The 20,820-nt window shown below is 38.7% G+C and overlaps 1 protein-coding gene across 3 annotated transcripts in view; it reads left to right on the top strand.

Moving 5' to 3' along the window:
• camkmt (calmodulin-lysine N-methyltransferase) overlaps window positions 1–20,820 on the top strand; it is a 157,319-nt gene that overhangs the window by 119,752 nt on the left and 16,747 nt on the right. For all 3 annotated transcript variants that reach the window (XM_038300160.1, XM_038300161.1, XM_038300159.1), the window contains 3 exons: window positions 4,422–4,485; window positions 9,022–9,088; window positions 12,375–12,449. In XM_038300160.1, coding sequence (XP_038156088.1) covers window positions 4,422–4,485; window positions 9,022–9,088; window positions 12,375–12,449 — 206 coding nt within the window. The remainder of the gene's footprint in view (window positions 1–4,421; window positions 4,486–9,021; window positions 9,089–12,374; window positions 12,450–20,820) is intronic.

Below are 20,820 nucleotides of genomic sequence, written 5' to 3'. Positions count from 1 at the left end.
GACTTTGCCTCTGAACTGTTGTCAGTTTAAAGTCACCCCATAGCTTCGCACTAAGGTTACTTTCTGGGCTTTGTCCTGTTTCTCAAGTTCAGGTTCAGCTTGAGGTTTTTATAGATTTTCAAAAATTTCCCCCACGTAAATTGAATTGCAGTAGAGTGATGGTGCTGATGAGGTCCTGCTGTTGTACAGCAATCCTAAACTTGGACACTTCCACCTCCATTTTTCACTACAGGAGGTTATTTGGATGCTGCATTTTATTTTTTCCAATGGCTTATTTCAATCTTTTAGCACACTGGTAAACTGTTGATATCTTGTTTTTGAAATGCTTCAACTGATATTTGATAATAGTGTTTATTTTCACTTCAGCAGTCAGGAGCCCCAAACTATGAACTTTGACAAGAGTAATCCTTCAAACTGCTGAGGAATGATCTGATTATGTGCACATGTGATGCACCTAATATTGCCAGGGTGTTCTAAATGTTTTCTTCTGGAGAAATTGCATTTTCTTTCCTTTTACAATATATATATATTTTTTTTTTATAAGTTATTGCTGAAAATAAAATTAAGTATCTACATGTTTGATTATGTTGGGAAACCATTATAGGCTCTTCTAGGGTGTTTCACATGGGGAAGATTTAGTTTGAGTTATTTTTCATAAAATACAATTTAAATCAAACACATAAAAACATATTTTTCCCAAAACAATAACACCTCAAAAAACAAACCTGCTAACTTAAAAGCTGCCAAGCATTTGGATGCCTAATACACTCTTCCACACACATGTGGAGATACCCTGCAGTCTGTCAGCTATAGGGCTTATTAGTCAGAGTCTTAAGGGGCCCTCCACATAGCAGGCTTTGGTGTCCCATCGATCTGTTGGATGCCAATGAGTGTGTGCGTGTAAAACGCAGAGTTTTATCTCTTGGCGGTCAATACACCATGTTTTGACATTGGTGGCCTGAGATGGAATCCTTCCTTCACACCTCTTCCTCCCCTCTTCCCGCCTTCATCCGTCACTGACACCACTTTCCCCACATTTTCTTGTTTTTTTTTCTTAAAGGATCATCCCAAACATGGTGAAGTTACAGCTTAAACCTCAGGGTTATTGTAGCAGTAAAATATAGGATCATAAGACCTTTTTTTCCCCACCCCCACAAATCTGTCTTTCATAATAACCGTAAACCTCTGTATCTTAACAGGTCTTTGACATACAGTGAAACAAAACATTTGTTGTTAATCTTGTAACTTTTTTTTCACATTTGTTGTTCCTTTCTAGCACAACGGCTGAATTGAAGCATTTCTGATATTTGAAAGAAAAAAAAATCAATACAAAAAAGGACAAAGTTTTTTTTTTTATTAAGTGGAACTCTGAAATAGACATAGGAAAAAAGACATAGGACTGAAATAGAAACCTGTGTCTGATACTGTAATTAGCTATTTTCTAGGTATCATCAACTATTAAGAACTTGATTTCAAGGAGTGATTCAATTTACACCATATCAGTTTGACAGATTTTTGGAAAAATCTTGTGCACCATGAGCTTTTGTTAGGGAATACCTCATAGACACTCAATAGTATAATTTAATTTCTCTATCTGTGAGGACCATCTCCTGGATCACATCAATGACAGTGATGTCATTTACCATCAGGGGGTTCAGCAAATGGTCTGCTGAGTTGAATTTATTCATGCAGAGACAGAATAGAAGTGGTGAGAGAACACACCCCTGGGGGGCTCCAGTCTCGTTGGCTGGAAATGTTTCCTAACCTCAGTTACTGCTGCTAATCATTCAGGAAGCTGGTGAGGCTCTGACTGAGGAGGTCTGTGTAAATCATGTTCAAACTGAAATCAGCAGACAGTATCGTGGCTTGTGTCCCCGAGGTGGTCGAGGTAAACCAATGAGGCCCTGAAAGGGACCCAAGAAACATCTATAAAAATGAAATAACAGACAATCTCCAAAATCTGGAAACAGAGAAAGCCATCAGATGCTCTCTATACTATAAACTTTACACATGGAAGGTCATACCATACATACATGGTCTTCCAAAAATACACAAGGAAGGGATTCCACTCAGACACATTATCATCAGCATTAACTTGGTGACACAACATTGCAAAACATCTTGCAAAAAATGTTGGCATCCAGACTCCATAGACTTTATTTCCAAAGTCTGGCTTTTGAGAATGGCTCCATGTGAACCTATTGTTTATTTAGATGTAACTCTCTCTTCACCTGCATTCCCACATCTGAGGAGATGAACAGTGTCAGGACTAGGGTTGTCAAAAGTATCGATACTCAACAAAGTATCGATACTGAAACGTTGTATCCGGATACAATACTCATTTTCAAAAGTATCGATCCAGCCATCTAAAGTGTAGAATAGTGGAAAATGCACTTTCTGAACACTGTGTGAAACAATAATTCTGTGCACTTTTCTGTTTCAGACTTTTTTTGTAACAGGTGCAGCTGCTGAGAATTATTTTTGTTTAACCGGTTTGGCTAACGTCATTGTTATGTGTGTAAAGCATAGCCAAGTAAGGAACACTTAATTTTAATTTCGTAAGTTTTTTATCAAACTTGCTTAATATTGTGCACAGCATACAACCTCAAAATATTATTCTTGTTTTTTATTTATTTATTGTATTTTTTTAGTAATGAAGATATTTCTGTTGAATTTTAGAGTCTTTGTTTTTATCCTTGTGGTATCGAAAAGGGTATCGAGTATCGAATATTTTCCTTAGTATCGGTATCGAGTTGAAAAGTTTAGTATCGTGACAACCCTAGTCAGGACACAACTGAAACATGATGGAACCATGAAAGACAGGAAAACTTTTAACACATAATCACATTTGTCACCTGTTGACCTCTGCCTATTAGCAGGATATTTCAAATACAGTGATAGCTTTTACTGCGAGAAACATGGTCGGGCCATGGGCTCCCCAGTCTCACCCATTGTTGCCAACATCTATATGGAGGACCTGGAGAGCAGAGCTTTCAGTATATGCAAGCAAACACAACCAAGTCACTGGCTCAGATATGTAGATTACACCTGGGTCAAAATTCAAACCCAGGAAATTAGACATTCCTAATCGCATCACCTCAGTGGACAGATATAACAAGTTATGTAGAGAAGGTGCCAAAAACAACAAGTTGCCTTTTCTGGACAGTGCTTTGCACATTAAGGACAATTGGAGTCTTAATACAGAGGTAGATGGAACAGACCAATACTGGAACATAAACTTTCTGATATCAGAAGTCTGAGTTACAGGGTTAAAGATATCTCCTCAATTACAGAGGAGAAACAAAAGTAACACAAACTTGTTAGGAAATCACTTAAGGCATCTGGCTATCCAAACTGGGCATTTGTTAAGTCAGCCAAAAAAAACCTAGCAGGACGAACAACAGCACATCTAAGACAGAGGAGAAAAAAGAAATGCAAAAACAAATGTAGCATTTTTGGGCGGCCAAATCATTTAGTGGGATGTGCCAGAATTCATTAAGAGATTGTCGTTCATGTGATTTACAAGTATTACAGAATTATGTTTTTATCCAACCTTAAAACCCCAATCTGTAATCTGGAAGTTAATATGTATTTAGCTTTGTTTTATTAAGAACTCCCAAAACTCTGACATTATTGAATGCTACATTCTGCAAAGAACTACAGCAATGTCAAAGAAATGTCTTCTGTCATTTTTTAAACATCTTTTAACAGGGTTGCCAACAAATCTGACCCACCCTAAGAGGCAAACACAGTCTTTAACAAAAGCCAGCAGCCTGACATACACTTGCTGATATAAAAAAAGACATTTATAAAGAAAGAGAATGTCAAAAGCTGAGTTTATACCAGAACACACACCCCTCCCTATCTACATCTCCTTCACACGCATCAAAACGTGGGAGCTCTCCATTCTCTCCACTTCCTCCATCTCTTTCTCTCCGTCTTTTGCAGCCTGCTCTGCAAAGTTATATGAAGGGCATCAGGCAGGCCTGGCGAGCCGAGTGCAGAGTGACAGCGGCGAACGGAGTGATGGCTCGGCCTGATAAACACCCAGCGTCAAATGAAAAGGCTCTGCGCTTGCCATCATCCCCTGTCACAATGCAATTACTGAACAGAGTGATAGCAAGATAGCAGGCCCCCACCGCTAGCCACAATGATAAAAGTATTGACTGATTTGATTGAATGATTAAAATAATGCAGACATAAAAATGGGGTGAAGATAGAGAGGAAAATGGCAGGGAGAAATGGAGAGTGGAAGGGTGGCGTGGACCGCGCTGCCAGGAGTGAAGCTTTGTAGATATGGTTATGTCTTTACTGTGTGCGTGCGTTCAGATGTTTGCTTCATCTAACAGTGCTTTTGGTTTTCTTCTTTTGTTCCGTGTTGTTTAATTTCTCCGTCTCTTTCCTGTCTACCCGGCTCTCAGGTTGCCATTTCTGCTGACGTGAAGGAAGTTCTGCTATCAGATGGGAATGAGAAGTCCATTCAGAGTATCCTTTCATCGTACCTCACTTCTCTCTTTTTCTCTCCATCGCTGCCTTGCTCCATTAGCTCACTTTTATTCATGTGCGATCATACATATTTTGCTACGGTAAAACCTTTTTTTCTTTTGTCCTTCATTTTAGTGTTTGATTCGATGTCCTTCAGATAAAAATCTAGATAGTCTATCATGTGCAGGAATGTTTTTTCTATGATTAAAATGTACACATTCTAAAGGGAAAAAATTTTTTTTTTCTTTATGTCTGCATGAAAATCTCACTGCTAACATAGAGGCCCTATGAAATATTTCCTTTTTATCAGTTTAAAAACGTATTACAGCTGATGTTATCTCCTTGGTTTTATTGATCTGTGGTCTCCAGCTGACACTGAGAGGGTTTGAAGCCAAAACAAGAAACAATCAAATTCAAGGTCCTGCAGGTTTGGTTGGAGCTATTCTGTTTCAGAGTCTGGATGTTTTGTTGTCTTTTCTGCTTGGTTATCAGACATTATGGAAAAGCAGGCAATGATCAGTATGTTTGTACTGCTGGTCATTAAGTGTAAAAACGGTTTTGAAAGGAGTCTTTGTAAATGTATGCCTGCTCTCTTCACAGTAAGATGAGTGCATTAGTTATGGTAAAGATAAAACGTTATCCTTGAATTTATTAAAATCTGGCTACAATATTTAGAAACTGGAACTCCTTCTTCTTAGGGTTTGTATCCAATAATAAGCATTACATTACATTACATTATTGTCTTTACTTTATATCAGCTATACTTTATAGTTTATTGTAAGTTTGACCCATTCTTCCTTACAGAGGTAGTGTAACTAAGTCAGGTTTGAATTCCGCCTCACTTACATGCACCCTAAAGTGTTTATTTTATTGAATTCAGGGTTTGTTATGACCGCTTTAAAACACTGACTTGGTTGTTTTTAGGCTAATTATTAACTGATTTGGTTTTTATGTTTAAGATTATTATCCATTTCGAAGACCAATATTTGCCTCTTTTGTTTTTAGTTTTTGCATCAGTATGTCCGTATAGTGCTCTTTGTTTTTAAAGCAATCTGTTTTCTGATTAGCACCAGCCCTTGATTTGCTGTTCCTGTCAGTTGCTTCCTTTTTACAGGAGAGTCTGTTGTTTTGTTGCATGAACTTGGCTCTTTAACGTAAACTTTATAAATGATGTTTTTCAGTTGCACCCAGCTGTTTTACTGCAGTCAGACAAACTAAACTTTCGTTGTCAAGGGACACAACGATTAAATACATTGATAAAATAATGCAGAGAGTCTGTTGTTCAAGCCTCAAACATGAAGATATGCAGAGATTTTTCAAGAACTTAAACAAATCTATAGTTGTGAATCTGACATCACAACCAAAATAGTTGTGACTTGTCTTGTGATTTATGATTCTGGTGGTCAGTTAAGATCATCCCTCATATGCATAATAAAAACTATTGTCAAAAATGACTGCAACAATGTACCATCATGTGAAACTGATACTACAACACTTGACATAATTACCTTATCCAGCTAATGTTAGAAAATAAAGTATTATAATTAGAAACCTACAATAAACTACTATTAATTATGTTTTTTTTTTTTTTTTTAAAACCTAAATGTTTGTCTTTAATTTTGTGTCTTTCAGCTGTTTGCTGAAAGGCACAAACATTTCAGCTATTTGCTTAAGAGTTGCATTGGAGTGCAGAAGAAAAGCTGGGCCACCACATTTATTTTGTGACTAAATCAGAGGAGGGGGCAGCTACCACTCCTAGCTGCCACAGAGCCAGTTAAGAGCACATAAATTGCCGTCCTGTCAGTTTTAGTTTCAGAATTTATCTAATGCTGAGGTTAGGGCGAGAGCTCGATGTGTTCTTTTCATCTGAGAACAATTGAGGTTTGTATAAAATTCTGTTCTTCAAGTATAGGGCTATAATTATTTTTGGGGAAAAAAACATTTAAGTGATATATTTGGCAAAAAAAAAAAAGTATTTTTAAGTGGGATATCGATCAACTCTTTTAGCCTGATGAAAAGACATGGTCCTCTTTTCATCACAGTTTGTGTTTAAAAACCTCCTTTTTATCTTCATTCGTTTCACTTCATTTCTTTGGCTGTAATCCTTTTAGATCTTGCATTAATCAATAGGCAGCTGCACAAGCAAGAAAAAGAAGCTTGTTACAGTCTGTTAACAAACGAAGGAAATCTAAATACACATTTCTTCCCCATTGACCGATGCGACTCTTCCAAATTTAGCATTGCTTACAATATCTCTATCCCAGCCGGCTACAATGCTCCTTTACTGATCACAATAAGACCAAACAATAACATTTTGGAGACTGTAAAACACACACTTGCACACACAAACAATACACCATTGACCGGGTGCTTTGTTTCCTAGAACAAACACTCGGAGAGAATTGTAAGTGAATTCAGAGCAAAAATGGAGCAAATACACAGGAGAAGTGGCGGGGGTGTTGCTGAGAAAGGCTCAGTATTTGTCCTGGACTCTGCCAAATTGGTCCATTCACACACTTTGTGGTATTTCCTCTTGTTGGGGTCTAAACCGTGTCCTAAAGGTCTCTGTTTATCTCACATGGCCTTACTTTGTGCCTGGTGTTAGAATGGAAAGTGATGACGGGTTGTGATAGGGTTCAGCTTTATATAGAGAAATAGATTAGAGGATATACTGTAGAAGCACAAACTTGTGAAGTGATGACATTTGTGAATCATTACCTTCCCTGGTAGAATAGTTTTCACCTTTTTCTTAGGCGTTATTGACCTAATTTATTGTTGAAAATCCTCCACAACCACACAGGAAAGAGAGCAGAAGCTGCTGCAGCTCTGACCTTGAATACTCATGTTGGAAATCAATTGAGATGTTCCATTAAGCATGATTGATGCATGTCATTGGTTGCTGCTCCTTGGCCGAAAGTGATGGAAGAAAACATTTTTTCCCCCACTTAAATCTTTATTTTATTTCTTTTTTTCGTGCCATTTGCTGCTAAAGACAGGTGCGTGAATAAACCTTTCCATAGTGGTGTTAGCATGACGAGATTACTGGCAGCTCCTCTGCCCTCTGCTCATGCTCATGCTCATGTTTAACTCAGTTCTGCACAGGTTTTTGGATTTTGTTCAAAATAACATGTATTTACACATCTTCAATGGCTTCTGCGTATGCATACCCTGTATTTTATTAGTGTCGTTCTATGTGAGAGACCTCTGAGATCTGTAACAGATTTACAGCTATCAATTCATCAATCAGTTTATCACATTCCGGCTCTCTTCATCTATCTCTCTTGTTCTTCTCTTGTGCTTTTGTCAATTGGATTTGTCTTAGTCCTTTGCAGGCTTTAAAGACAAGGAAATCCTAATTGAATTGCTTTACAACTCCACTAGTCGCTGTATTAATAGACAACTTGACATCAATCACCCTGCCTTTTTGTGTCAGGGTGTTTTTTTTTTCTATCTTTGGTTAAAAGCCTTTCCATTGATCCAGCAAGAAGCAGCTGGGATGTAGCACTTTATCCCCGTAGATCATTTCTGCTCACTCATGCTTTCCTCCATGTGGGTGTTTACCATGCTATTCATTTCCCATATTTCTTCAGTTCTATGTTTTTTCATACCCTTTGTAGCAACTTGGCATCCCCATTTAAAATAAAGATCATATTAGAATAACCGTAACCCAAGCAACACAAATAAAGAGCTGATTTAGCAGATTTTATATGGAGATGCTAATATGTATGTTATGTGAAAGCAGTTGGTGATTTTTTCTCCATTATCTTGAAAAATGTGTGTTGATACATTGATAAAATGTATCAAATGTGTTAATCAAATTATTTCCAGTGGGTGTGCTGCATATAATTAATTAATCCATTCAAAAACAGTATTGCCAGGGAAAAAGGTTTTAACTTTTAACAAATACTATTGTCCCATTTTCTGGCTTCTGTCTTGAGATGCTGATCAGATACCTGCATCGTATTCGCTGGATCAGTGATTTGATATTGGATATCAGACTCCAATCCAGTGCACATTACAAAGAATTGTTATGTCTTTCTTTTTGCTGCTGATTTCTTAATAGATAATATAAAATACATGTATTTGTTTTCATTTGTTACCTTTTTTTTTAGAGAATGTTTATGACAAGGCTAAAGCTGACACACACATGGCCAGATATACAGTTCATTCATTCATCAGCTGAATCGGATCTTTATCGATATTAGCCAATACACTCTGCCCAGGTATCAGTATTGGTCGGTTCACAAAAAACTAGATCAGTGCATCTCTATTTCTTTCAACAAAAATAGGATGAACATTTAAATTAGTACACCTTAATCTTAAATCTGACCATATGCTACATGTCATAACCCATCTAACACCCACTTTTCATATGATATCACTACTACACTAAACAAATATAAATAGTTCCGTATTGGTTTGAATTAAATGTTAAATTATTTTATTTTTTGTGTGTATCCTGATTTCTAACCCCTGTAAGGTGAATTTAAATCCAGTTCATGTGAAGGATGAATCTCCTTGATTTTGCCACTTCAGATGTACAGGGAGTGATAGAGAGAAACAAACAAGCTGGAAAATTTGGGTCAACGCTTGTTTCTACAAGGTAAGACTTTTTATATCTATGGGCTACCTATAGTTTTTTGCTTTTCTTCTACATAACCAACACAATTTGCAGAGCAAATGTTAAGTGGAAGATAAAGCAAACAAAGTCGCCTCATAAAGAGTTTGCATTTTCTTCCAGGCCCTTTCAAACAGTGCAATGACTGCCTTCATGTTCTCACCTCAGTAAATAGGATACAACTATCGGTCAAAATGCATGTGTTTAGTTAACATGAACGAACAAGCAGTCTTTTGAAAACAAAAAACACACAGCAGACAGTTAAGGGAGGAACCATTGAGGAACCAAGAACATTTCATGTAGCTCCTACGCAAATTATTATTTAACAGAGTATCCCAGAACTCCCAGGATATTCATCCAGCCCCCATCCAGCAGGAAAAAGATCGAGAAAATCAGGAGTTGCATAAACCAGGAGCTCTGATGCAAGAATAACCATTAGTTTGCAGTCCATTAATCCAGTTGGTTTAGGAAGAAAATCAACACTGTAAGCCAGAGGTGACCAATTGCGATCCTACTGCCGCTTTTAGATTAATTCTTTCATCATGCACGTACATACAAATGAGCGCCAACGACTATGTTATACAGCGCCTCTGCCAGGGCTGCTGTATACAGGAAGTTTCCGTTTATCCTGTCCACACAGCATCAGAAACCAAGACGTTTTCACACTGTTACACTCCGGGACCTTTGAGAAAATCTTGTTTTTTATAGAAAATGCTCACTTTCGTGTTTTAAACAAACAGTGAAATAAAAACTCGACACAGAGCAAAAGTTCCGAATTGAGAATCTTTTGAAGTATCTTTTCATCCAATCTTACAGGAGTTTGAAAAGGAATGAAGGAAAAAAAATTCATAGTCATGATAATTAAAGCCCATAGAAATATTCACACACAGACTATCAGATATAACTAATGATGGAGCTGCGTAAACAAAACATACGGATCCAACTCTATAGCTTTTCTTTTGTGAAAACCCCAAAATTCATGTGTCATTTTCCTTTGTTTGTTATAAGACTCTACTTAGTGTTTGTCTAATCCATGATAGATATAAAAATGTATACTGCTATAGTGATATGTTCAGCATCTGTGTTAAAATAGATGTTCTAATATTTAAAAGCTAAAAGCCAAAATATTTTAGTTTAACGTTTTTAGTCTCTGAACACGCTCCAAAAAAGTGTTTACTACAATGGTTGGCTGACTCCATAAACTGTGGAGTGGGTTTTAAATAAATGAATCTGATTTTTAGATATCTGCAGTGGTTTCAATGAATTGGTCTGTGCGTCGTTGTAAATTGTATCTGAACCACTCATAAGGTGGAAAATAGAGTTTCTTTAGATATTCAACTTGAACTGATATCTCTCTGTTTTAAACTGTCAGATTTGACTTGCTGTAAGCTAATTATTCAGCTTTAAAGTCTAAGCATGTGCGTGGGATCATCAAAGAAAAATGACCCTTTTTGACGAGAATCAATGGTCCAGAAAACATGCACACACTCCTTATATGCAAGGACAGGCTAAAATGAACCTAATTGTCGCCCCTGTCTCAAAAAAGCATTTTCCAATGACTGACTGTTTTGCTCCCCTGCCTCTTCTCCCTCTGCATCTCCGCTCCTCTCTCCTGAGCGTATTTACATGAGTGGTAGATGGAGTGAAAAAGTAAACGTATAATTAGGCTACATTACTTTGATTGTTTTCTTTTCAGATTATGCCTGCTGTCATCTCCGCGCTGCAAGAGAGGGCGAAGGGCATGATGCGATTGTACGAGGGGATGGAGAGGGAGGGGCATGTCGCGCGATGTCGTTTGCACACTCATGCATATGTTTGAGCGTGTGTGTTGGGGCCTCCAGCTGAGAATCGAGATTGTATTTCTAGCAGGGCCTAATGTTTTGTTTACTGAGTGTTAAAAATGCCTAATTAATAATCCCCCAATCTGTCTGACAGTGTGAAAAAGAGAAAGGCAAAGTGGCGAGGAAAAAAAAAGAGGGGAAGAGGAAAGCTCAGCTCACACGACAGGAGAAAACAGGAACACTGTTTAAAGGCGGATTTCTGCAGCAGAAAGTGGAATTTCCTACTTTCAATTTCATCAATTTTGATATAAAAGTTATCTTATTACAGAACAACAATGTTGGTTTTTTTTGTAAAAATTTGGTTCTGCATCTGACTGTTTAGAGGCAGGCTATGTTCAGGCTCATCCTACAACCTGTATGTGTGAGGTTGCAGAAATCAGACATAACAAGTGGAATACATTTAAGATTGCAATGAAACAGCCAAAAAGCTGCTGGGGGTCCAATTAGCAGATTAGTCAGACTTTAACCCAATTTACAGGTAAATTTATAGCTCCCTCTCATGTCTGCGTGAGCATGGCCAGAATATAGAGTCATGCACCTTCCCTCATATGGTCATCAGGTTATGGAAGTTGAAAACAAGTTATGCACTTATACCCCTGCCAAATTTAGAGTTAGATAAATTTTCAAATAGATAATCACAAGTAGAGGACTTAAAAAAAAAAAACTTGAAAACACGTCTAAGTGTAATTAAACTGGATTATGTCCTTCACTCAGTGAATTTATCAAATGAAAACCAAAACCATGCACCTTTTTTCATCATTTATTGTTTGTTCTGTGGATACTGTGATCATATTTTTTTTTAAATGTTTTTATTAATCAATTTCTGGCCTTACATACATTGAAACACAAATGGAAATGCCAGTTCATCAATTTAAACTTACGGGCCATTATATAAGTAATAATAAAAAAAAAGAAAGGTAGTGGGATGAAGAAAATGTATTAATGATGCTCATTAATATTAAACATTTATATTTCCAGCTACTTTGGTTTTCTTTCCTATTTTTTTTTTTTTGCCTCAGAGCTTGTTTTCTTGGAAATGTCCTTAGAAACAGAAAAAAATAAGAAATAGAAGTAGGGCTTGAAAAGTACCTTGTAAGAAGGTGGGCTTTTCTCTGTATGCGTGTGTTCACCAGGTATAAATGTCAAGTGTCATGTCAGAAGCTCCATTGCTTTATCCCTAAGACGACATGTCTTCCTCTCCGATGCTTTCTCTAAGTCTCTACTGAGGCAGAAGAACAGTGGGGGTCACAGAGAGCGAGGTGTCAGACGGCAAGAGGCTCAGAGCTGAAGAGGAAAAGAGCAGTGAAGATGGAGGGAGAGAAGACAAAGAGCTTTTTTCTACATGCTGGGTTTTATCAGGGCTGGTTGTCTTTGTTACACCACTTGTCCAAATACTGAACTTTTGTCTCCGCTTCATGTGTGTGTTCCAGGGTGGTTAGATGGGACTCTGAGGTGGACATTTCAGAGCTGGAAGGTCACTTTGATACCATCATGTGTGCAGACTGGTAGGTTTACGCTCAACCACGCGCTCACAGATCTATCTCTGCATGTGTCCGCTTCTGATTTTCAGTCTCACTTTGGTATGACAGACCTTGCATCGTGCCCCCACCCCCAAACCCCCACCTGTCCCTGGACCTTTCACTGATCCAGCCACACACAGACGTATGCACATGCTCCGATGCCCCCATGCATCCATTTTACACCAAATTGCCTCGTTTTCATGCTTAGTGTCCCAGTAAATGGATGACTTAGGCAAATTGCAAATAATTGTGCCTTGACAAGAAAGGAGACTCGGTAAGATAAAGGAAGAGTCCAGGGAGGAGTGGAAACTGAGATGGAAATGGAGAGATGGAGCAACATAACCACAACAATTAGCCTATCAGATAGTAAAATGGAGATGTTGTAAGCATCCAGAAACAAATCCTTGCTTCTTTACTGAAATGTATTCCTTAATGATTGCATTATTCAAAACAAACATTCCCAAAGAAAGTGAATTTAGAGGAGGATTTATTGAAAAAAATGTAATTTATTTTATTATATTATAGAATCATTGATTTGTTCTTATTCCTATTTGAACTGTTTAACTTTTTTGCTTGACCGAAATGAAGCACTTTGCTCAACATCTGTTTTTTTTGTGTGCTATATGAATACCTTTGCATTGTGATATCAGGTTAAATTTCTTTTTTGTAACAGCGGTGTTCTTGATTAATAAAAAACTTGGCGATTTTGTATTTAGCAAAAAAAAAACAAATCTATTCCAATTCAAAAAATGACTTCGAGGTCAATTTGACAATGTAGACCTTCTATCGGTGAAGATTCTCAGTCATCCAGGTCATGGTCAAGTTTAAAAAGGTCAGTTTAGGCAACTTGATGTGAAGTTTTCTAGATGATGTTTCGCTTGTCATCCAATAGGCTTCCTCAATTCTAACTGGTGGGTGGGAGCACTGATATTAATATAGTGTAGTTTTAAAAAAGAATTAGAAAAGAGCCACCTTTTGCTTTGAAAAAGAAACAAAGCACAAGGTGGCTCTGTTACTTCCACTGGATGGGCCATGGAGGTCGCCTGGGGGGGTTTAATGGTCGATAGGGGATTCTGATGGGTCCTTAACCATCCATACCCTTGTTTTGCATCCATGCCTTGCAATTTTCTATTCATAGTTCTTGGATTTTCGTTACCCATAAGCACTAACCTTTACGTAAATTTTTTTTTTAAACAAACCTATATAATTAACATTTAATTGCCTCTTATTGTAAAATAAATACTAAAAACTGTAGTTCTGATATTTTTAAGGTTAATTCACTGTATTTTATTGGATTTCTGTGCGATTAGAATCTCAGGGCTCGTATTGCTCCTTTTTGCCAAACAGAGAAAAAGGTTATATTATTGTATCATTGGATTTTCTTGGATCAAAATGGATAAAGAGAGGGGATGAACTGTGAAAAATTTTGATAGCAATGGAGGCTTAGGAATGCCACATAGTGATCAGAGTGAGTGTCAAAGAGAACCATATTTTGGAGATCTTGAACCTACACCTCCTGCATTAGTTTGTTCCGTCTTTGAAGAGACAAGAGGACGATATTGTCTGATGATTGGAGTGGGAGGGGAGATATTATAAGTGCATTAGATTAATTGTGAAATACTAAAGAACTTTATGGCAAATTGACCATCAGAGTTTCAGACCAGAGTCATGGTCAGAATTTTTATGGAAAGAGAGACACTATCACACTTCTCAGCCTCTATAGGAAAGTTTGATTTAAGGAGTCTTGTATTAATTACTGAACACAGCTTTGAACCCTGGATTTGATCTTTAGCTTCATTGAATTCATAAGAAGGTTGTTTGCCCAGTTTGTTTGCTTAGACCATGCGGGGTGTTTGTGAATCTTAGAAAGCCAAAGGATTGTCCCCTAAGGACTTTTGTGGGGTTATCTAGGCATACAGGTTGCCAGAATTACTTGTATCCATTGAAGCATGGAAAATTGCATGTTCAACTGTGCTTAAGAGTGTTCCAGGCTTTCTCTTGCCCTGTTTAATAGATTAGGAGTAATGAAACAATAATTTTTTGGAGTGGAGATCCTGGTTACAACCAGGGTGAATAGGACGGTCATCTCAGTCAAAATTGGAGTGGAGCTGCTTCTTCTGTACATCAGAAGGAGAACTTTGAGGGATTCGGCAATCTGATCATGATGCCTCCTGAGTATATCCCTTTAAAGGTCCCCCTGGCACATCCTGCAGAGATGAGACCCTGAGGGCAGTCCCAGAACTCACTGAAGAGATGATCTATCTTATCTTTATTGACAGTGTAGCAGTGTTCATAAGCATTTTGTCTTCTTTCAGACCCAGGATGGTCCCAGCAATATCGTTGAAGTCATTCCTGATGTGGGCAGCTGTATTAAAACTCTTAGATGGATGCGGATTTACCAACTGAAGAAACAATGAAGAAATTCAGGTTGCGTAAGGGTGTGCATCTCTCTGCATAAGTGTGTGCAATGTGTGCTAAGTGCTGCATTAGCAAATGGCATTATCATTATTTTAATGTCATGGTCATTACAGGTAATAGTCAGGTACAACACCCATAGAGAGAGGGACTGCAAGCAGCTAAAAGAGGATATTTTACAGCGGACTGATGCATTATGTGACAGACAGAAGCAGAATCTCTGACACCACAGTAAATTGAATGTGAGGCTTTGATATTACAGGTTCTTTTCCCATTTATCACAGCAGAACTCCACGCTGAAGTCATGCGTGCGTAAGAGCTGGAAGTTGTTGTTCTGTGTGGTGCTGCAATCTTTCCTGCATCTAAATGCATGTGAACGACTGTGTGATTGCAGTGCCAGCACCTGAAGAGTGATGGCTGCCGAATTAACGCTTGAGTCATTGCGATGATCACCTTCGAAAAGGTCATCAGCGACGAATTCCACTCCAATTAATTACAGCTCCCGCCAGTTACAGTGGATCTACTGCTGAGAACGGAGGAGGGTAGAGGGATAGTTTGGTTTAGCTGGCAGCGCTGAGGCCATTTCTTACCATTTTCTTTATCTCTTTGTTTAGGTGTTCTTAAAAAGTTACATTGAATTTTGAGGATAAAATTTAAGCTGCACTTTATATGTAGATTTGAATAGATATGAATAGAATACTGAAACTTTGTCAACAGTGGCTCTTTTTAATTCACCATGTTTCACGTTCCGTTTGCACAAGCCTGAAGCCTGTCAGAGTTTGGTCGTTTAGGTGAATGTGTCTATATTAGATGAAGCATTCTATGTTTAAATTAAAAAGACGTTTGCCTGGTATTTCAGTGTGCATAGGGATACAATACAGACTGCATAATAATCTGTTCACAGTCGGTGGGCACGAGAATGTTGGAGCATTGTCTCTCTCCTCACATTTATGGTTGTGTCTCTCTGGCAGACGCAGAGAGACCTGGAGAGAGCAGGATTCCTGCATTGGGCATGTGGATGGCAAGGAATCTTTGGCTAGGATGTTAGGAATGTCAGCTTTCTCCAAAATCTGCTTGTGTGTGGGCATTGAGATAAAGCTTTGTTGATGTGTCTGCATCATAGAAAATCTGGTAGTGTGTGTACCAAATATTATTTTTTTTTTTGGACAAATTATTGCCTTTTTATTGTTTTACATAAGAATAAGCTGACTGAGGTGGGAATAACCACAGAAGCATTACTGGCATACAAAACTCTGTGTGATTTTGTCAACTGAATATTTACAGAAGGTATAAATATCTGATCAAAGAGGCTGAATTGACCTCTTAATTGACCTCATGTTTGAGTTTTTGTATGTGTCTTTGTTTGGTACAAAGTAATAGCTTTCTAACAGACCTTGAGAGCTGAGTGACATGCCGATGAAGGAATGCAGCAATTTAATTTAGCTCTTGAGGACTGGACTCAAGAAGCACTAATGGGCTGAGCATTTAGCACTGATAACCCAACATAATGCAATTGGTTGTCAAATAAAAGGAAAAAGAATAAAGAACAAACAAATCAAATGTCTTATGGTACAAAATAACATCTTTTGTGTTTTGTTTATCCTTCTATGTTCACACAATACAAGCTGTGGATTATAACTGTCCAAAAAGAACATGCTGTACCTCTGCTCACCTTTTCAGTCAACAGAAGTTGGATCAGTATGTCAGAAATGTCCTTTGCGTACCTCTCAATCATGTTTTATTTAAAAAATTGGATAATTGGAGAGAAATTATTATTTCTAAGCAATCTTTCTTTTTCAGAAAAATCATCTTAAAGGATAAAGAGAACAACAGAGACATACTGTGTTATGTCCTGTTTTGAATTATTGTATGCTGGTATACTTGTTAAGGGGGCAAAGGGTTGCTATTCTTAGCACACAGACTAAAGGTTGGTTTATGCTTGATGCATCCATGAAGGCCAGCCCTTCACCAATGGTTAAATAACATCATTTTAGCATCCACATCCGTTCGTACAGCTTTCACTCTTCCGGATTTCAGAAAATTTATGACTACTCAGAGTTCTTTGCAGAAAGACATGGCAAACAAAATGACGGCCACAACTGGGAAGGATTCTCAAATATAAATATCTAATGCTGTCTTATAATTTCACCCATAAATAATTTCACAACACTTGGAGAGAAATTACTGTCCATCTCGGCTGACATGAACAAACAAGGAAAAATTTTGTAAACAGGTTTGTTTTCAGCCTCTGGATACAAAGTAATGTTAAAACCTCGTGGTTTTTGTGAAACAGAATACTGGGTACAGTGGAGAAAACCTCTGTAGAGTATAAAATGCTCCACACTCTGTCGGAAACGTTCAGTGCCTGGGGGACCTATCTCCAGAAGTCTCTAGGTGAAAGGCAGGTTCACCATGGACAGGCATCACAGGGCAACACATGCAACCATGCATACACACGTTCACACTGAGGGGAATTTAGAGATGCCAGCCATGTCTTTTGACATTTGACCGAGAAGAACGTGCAAACTCAATGCAGAGGGACCCCTTGCTGGGAATTTTACCCCGGTTCTTCTTGCTTTAAGGCAACATAGCACCAAACTGCACCAGCATGCAGCACATTTAATAATGCAAAGTTTTTAAAAACCTACATTTCTGAAGGCGTGTTTAGGCACTTGGATGAAAGGAATAGTACACCCAAAACATGATTAGCCTTCATTTTCTACTCACCCCCATGCTGAACAACACTCTGGAGTACTTTTTTGATATCTCAAATGCATCTGGAGATCTGGGAGGCTTCTTGCTGTCTGCTGACATTCAAATAATGGAGGTGCCCAGTGCCCGAGGCAGAAAGGTCCATAAAAGTCCACAAAAAACGTGTCAATATTCCTCCATACTGCTCGTCCAATGTATTCCAAGTGTCCTGAGTGGGTAGCATCCAGAATTTACTCGAAACGAAGTCATTTAGAATGTTTTTAGAGCATAAACAGTAGTGTATAGGATTTCCTAAAAGCGCGTTCACGACGCTACAGAAACCGCGGCAGACCAAACCAGACGAAAGTGCGCATTCAGCTCAGCAAAGAACTCATGCTCTTCCTCAACACTGAAGTCCTCAGACATTTTTCTTTCGTTGTTTCTTTCTTCGCACAGGTAAACAGCACATTTCTTCTTCTACGCTTGCATTATCGGCAGAGCAGACGCTGAATGCGCACTTTCATCTGGTTTGGTCTGCCGGCTTCCGTAGCGTCGTGAACGCGCAGGTGCGCGCTTTCAGGAAATCCTATACACTTATGTTTATGCTCTAAAAACATTCTAAATGACTTCGTTTCGAGTAAATTCTGGATGCTATCCACTCAGGACACTTGGAATACATTGGACGAGCAGTATGGAGGAATATTGACACGTTTTTTGTGGACTTTTATGGACCTTTCTGTCTCGGGCACCATAGACCTCCATTATTTGAATGTCAGCAGACAGCAAGAAGCCTCTCAGATCTCCAGATGCATTTGAGATATCAAAAAAGTACTCCAGGGTGTTGTTCAGCATGGGGGTGAGTAGAAAATGAAGGCTAATCATGTTTTGGGTGTACTATTCCTTTAAGGCTGCTAAAAGTCTTAATTTCACCAAACATTGTTGCTAACCTACCGGTATAGGTGAGCACACAGGATACTGCATTCAAACCATATCTTCCTTTACATTAATCCTAAAATGCAGTCTAGCTTCATTCACATTTTGTATTTACACAACAAAAAAGTTCTAATGGGGTGTTCCCTTATTCAATTTAAATAAAGAAAATACTTAATTAATTCCAAAGGGAAATTGAATGTTGCAGTAATTCATAAGTTATTTTTTAAACAAACAGATGTTTAAAGTGTGGGAAGGAAGGATCCTCTATAGCAGTCTCTCTTGCACCAGCTCTGGAGAAGCCTCTAAAGCCCGGCGTACACTGTGCGATTTTTTTCAATCGTTGCACGCAGCTACTGCTCACGCTGTACGACTAACCGCAGTTTCGTTGTAGTGAGTTCACAGCTTACGATTTATGTTCGGCCTGATGCTCTGATGCGATCTACCTGCTCAGACTGTACGACTAAAAAGCACGTCGAACTCAGCTCCGCAGTGAGATGGAGCTGCTCTGTAGCTCTCTATCCCGAAGCCAAAACAAATAGAAGGGGAATATGAAGCACACTATAGTGAACCGCGCTGCATTGTCAATTTGTGCAATTTTGTGCTGAAAGTCCTAAAAAGAAAAGACGACAACGTATTTGAAAAAAAGACATGGCTGAGCAAACATGGCTACTACGGTCTGTCAATTTTACAGGCAGAACTGCATTTCACTCATTGCATCCCTGTCATGCTGCTGTGTTTACATCTGAGAGGAAGAAAAAGAAGGATCCTTCTCTGCACATGCGCCCTGAGCGATTTGCCCACGAGGGTCAGGAGAAAATCAAACATGTTCATGATTCCTGATTGGGAGGTGGTCGTGAGAGGCTTATCGCCACTCGTAAACCCCAGTACACTACACGACGCACGGTCAGGCTGAAAGTCGGCCGAATCGGAAAATTCTCACATGACTAGAAAATCGCCCTGAAACTTGCACAGTGCAGCCGGGCTTTACTGAAGACACTGTTGTTGTTTAAAAATATGGCATAGCAAGTATTTTATATGCATCACATACTGATGCTACTGCATTTCACAAGCATTTACTGAACTGCTCCCCTTTCTCTCTTTGCTCCTTTTGCTGGGTTGCTGTCAAAAACAGGACAATTGCGCATAAAACATCTTTACTAATATAATGCACCGGTGTTCAAGTTCTTCATGCAGAAATATCTCTAACTATCTGTCACAGATTCAGCGTTCTTAACATCCTGGGAAACAAACATTTACAGATGACTTCATTCATTTCCACATTCTCACCCCTGCATCTTGAAAATATGTCGACATATAAGTAAGATGACAAATATAGAAACAATACTCAGACACGGTCTCACACACCAGCTTTAACCTTTGACCTCCAGGCAGGTCGGACGGGAGTTCAGTGGGCCGCTCTAAATGGGAGGGGTTATGGCGAGACAATGGAGCCCTGACTGTCTGGGTTCATCGGGGTGACCTGTGACCCCCCTCAGAGGGGAAGACTACTTAATTTGGGAGCATGACCCTGACATTCAAACTGTGTGTCACAGACAGTTAAATATTATTTTACAAGATGGAATAATCTTGATCATAAAGGGAAACCATCTCTGTGCCTGCAGTCATTGTATTTCTCATCCCAATATCAGTGTTTGTTTGTCCTGAAAGCAGCTCTTTCATTCTTCTGGTAAACCGTTGCCCCCTGAATGACACTCTGTCCTTTCCTTGGCCTGTATGTTTGTGTGTTTGGGTGTTGCTCAGCTGTTACCTCCACCCAACAAGCTCACTTCCTTGTTTTCCTTGCCTCTCACTTTTCCTGTGAATTGATATCTGTGGCCAAATAAACCCAATGGAAACCCTCTCACCTTTCAAGTCAAATAAACTGTATGCCTCTGTCTGCCTTTAAAAGATAATAAACTTTACACGTTACACTGACATCCTGCTCTTTTTTTTGTCTATGCTCTAATATGGATCACAACATGAATGAATCTGTCTAGCTGCATAACATACAGGTACATGTTTGACTGATTAAAACACCCGGAAATGACAATCATGTGTATACTTAGGTAGAGCAGAGAAACATTGGTATGAGCACCTTCCAAGCCTGAGTTGGATCAGAGGATTTCATGAGGAAAGGTGCAGACCTTAATGGGAGGGGCAGAGTACAGATTTCCCCGCTGCTATCCAGGTGGACGGATGTGCAGGATTATGTCAAATCTGCTCTGTATTGTTGCATTTTAGTCAAATTACTCCCCTCTGATCTGCGATAAGAGCTATACACACATGCACACACTGACTTTAGTGACATAACAGCTTT

This window comes from Cyprinodon tularosa, unplaced genomic scaffold (genome assembly GCF_016077235.1).
Source record: "Cyprinodon tularosa strain WSP-4 unplaced genomic scaffold, ASM1607723v1 ctg441, whole genome shotgun sequence".
NCBI lineage: Eukaryota > Metazoa > Chordata > Actinopteri > Cyprinodontiformes > Cyprinodontidae > Cyprinodon > Cyprinodon tularosa.
This window is presented reverse-complemented; position numbering and strand designations above follow the sequence as displayed.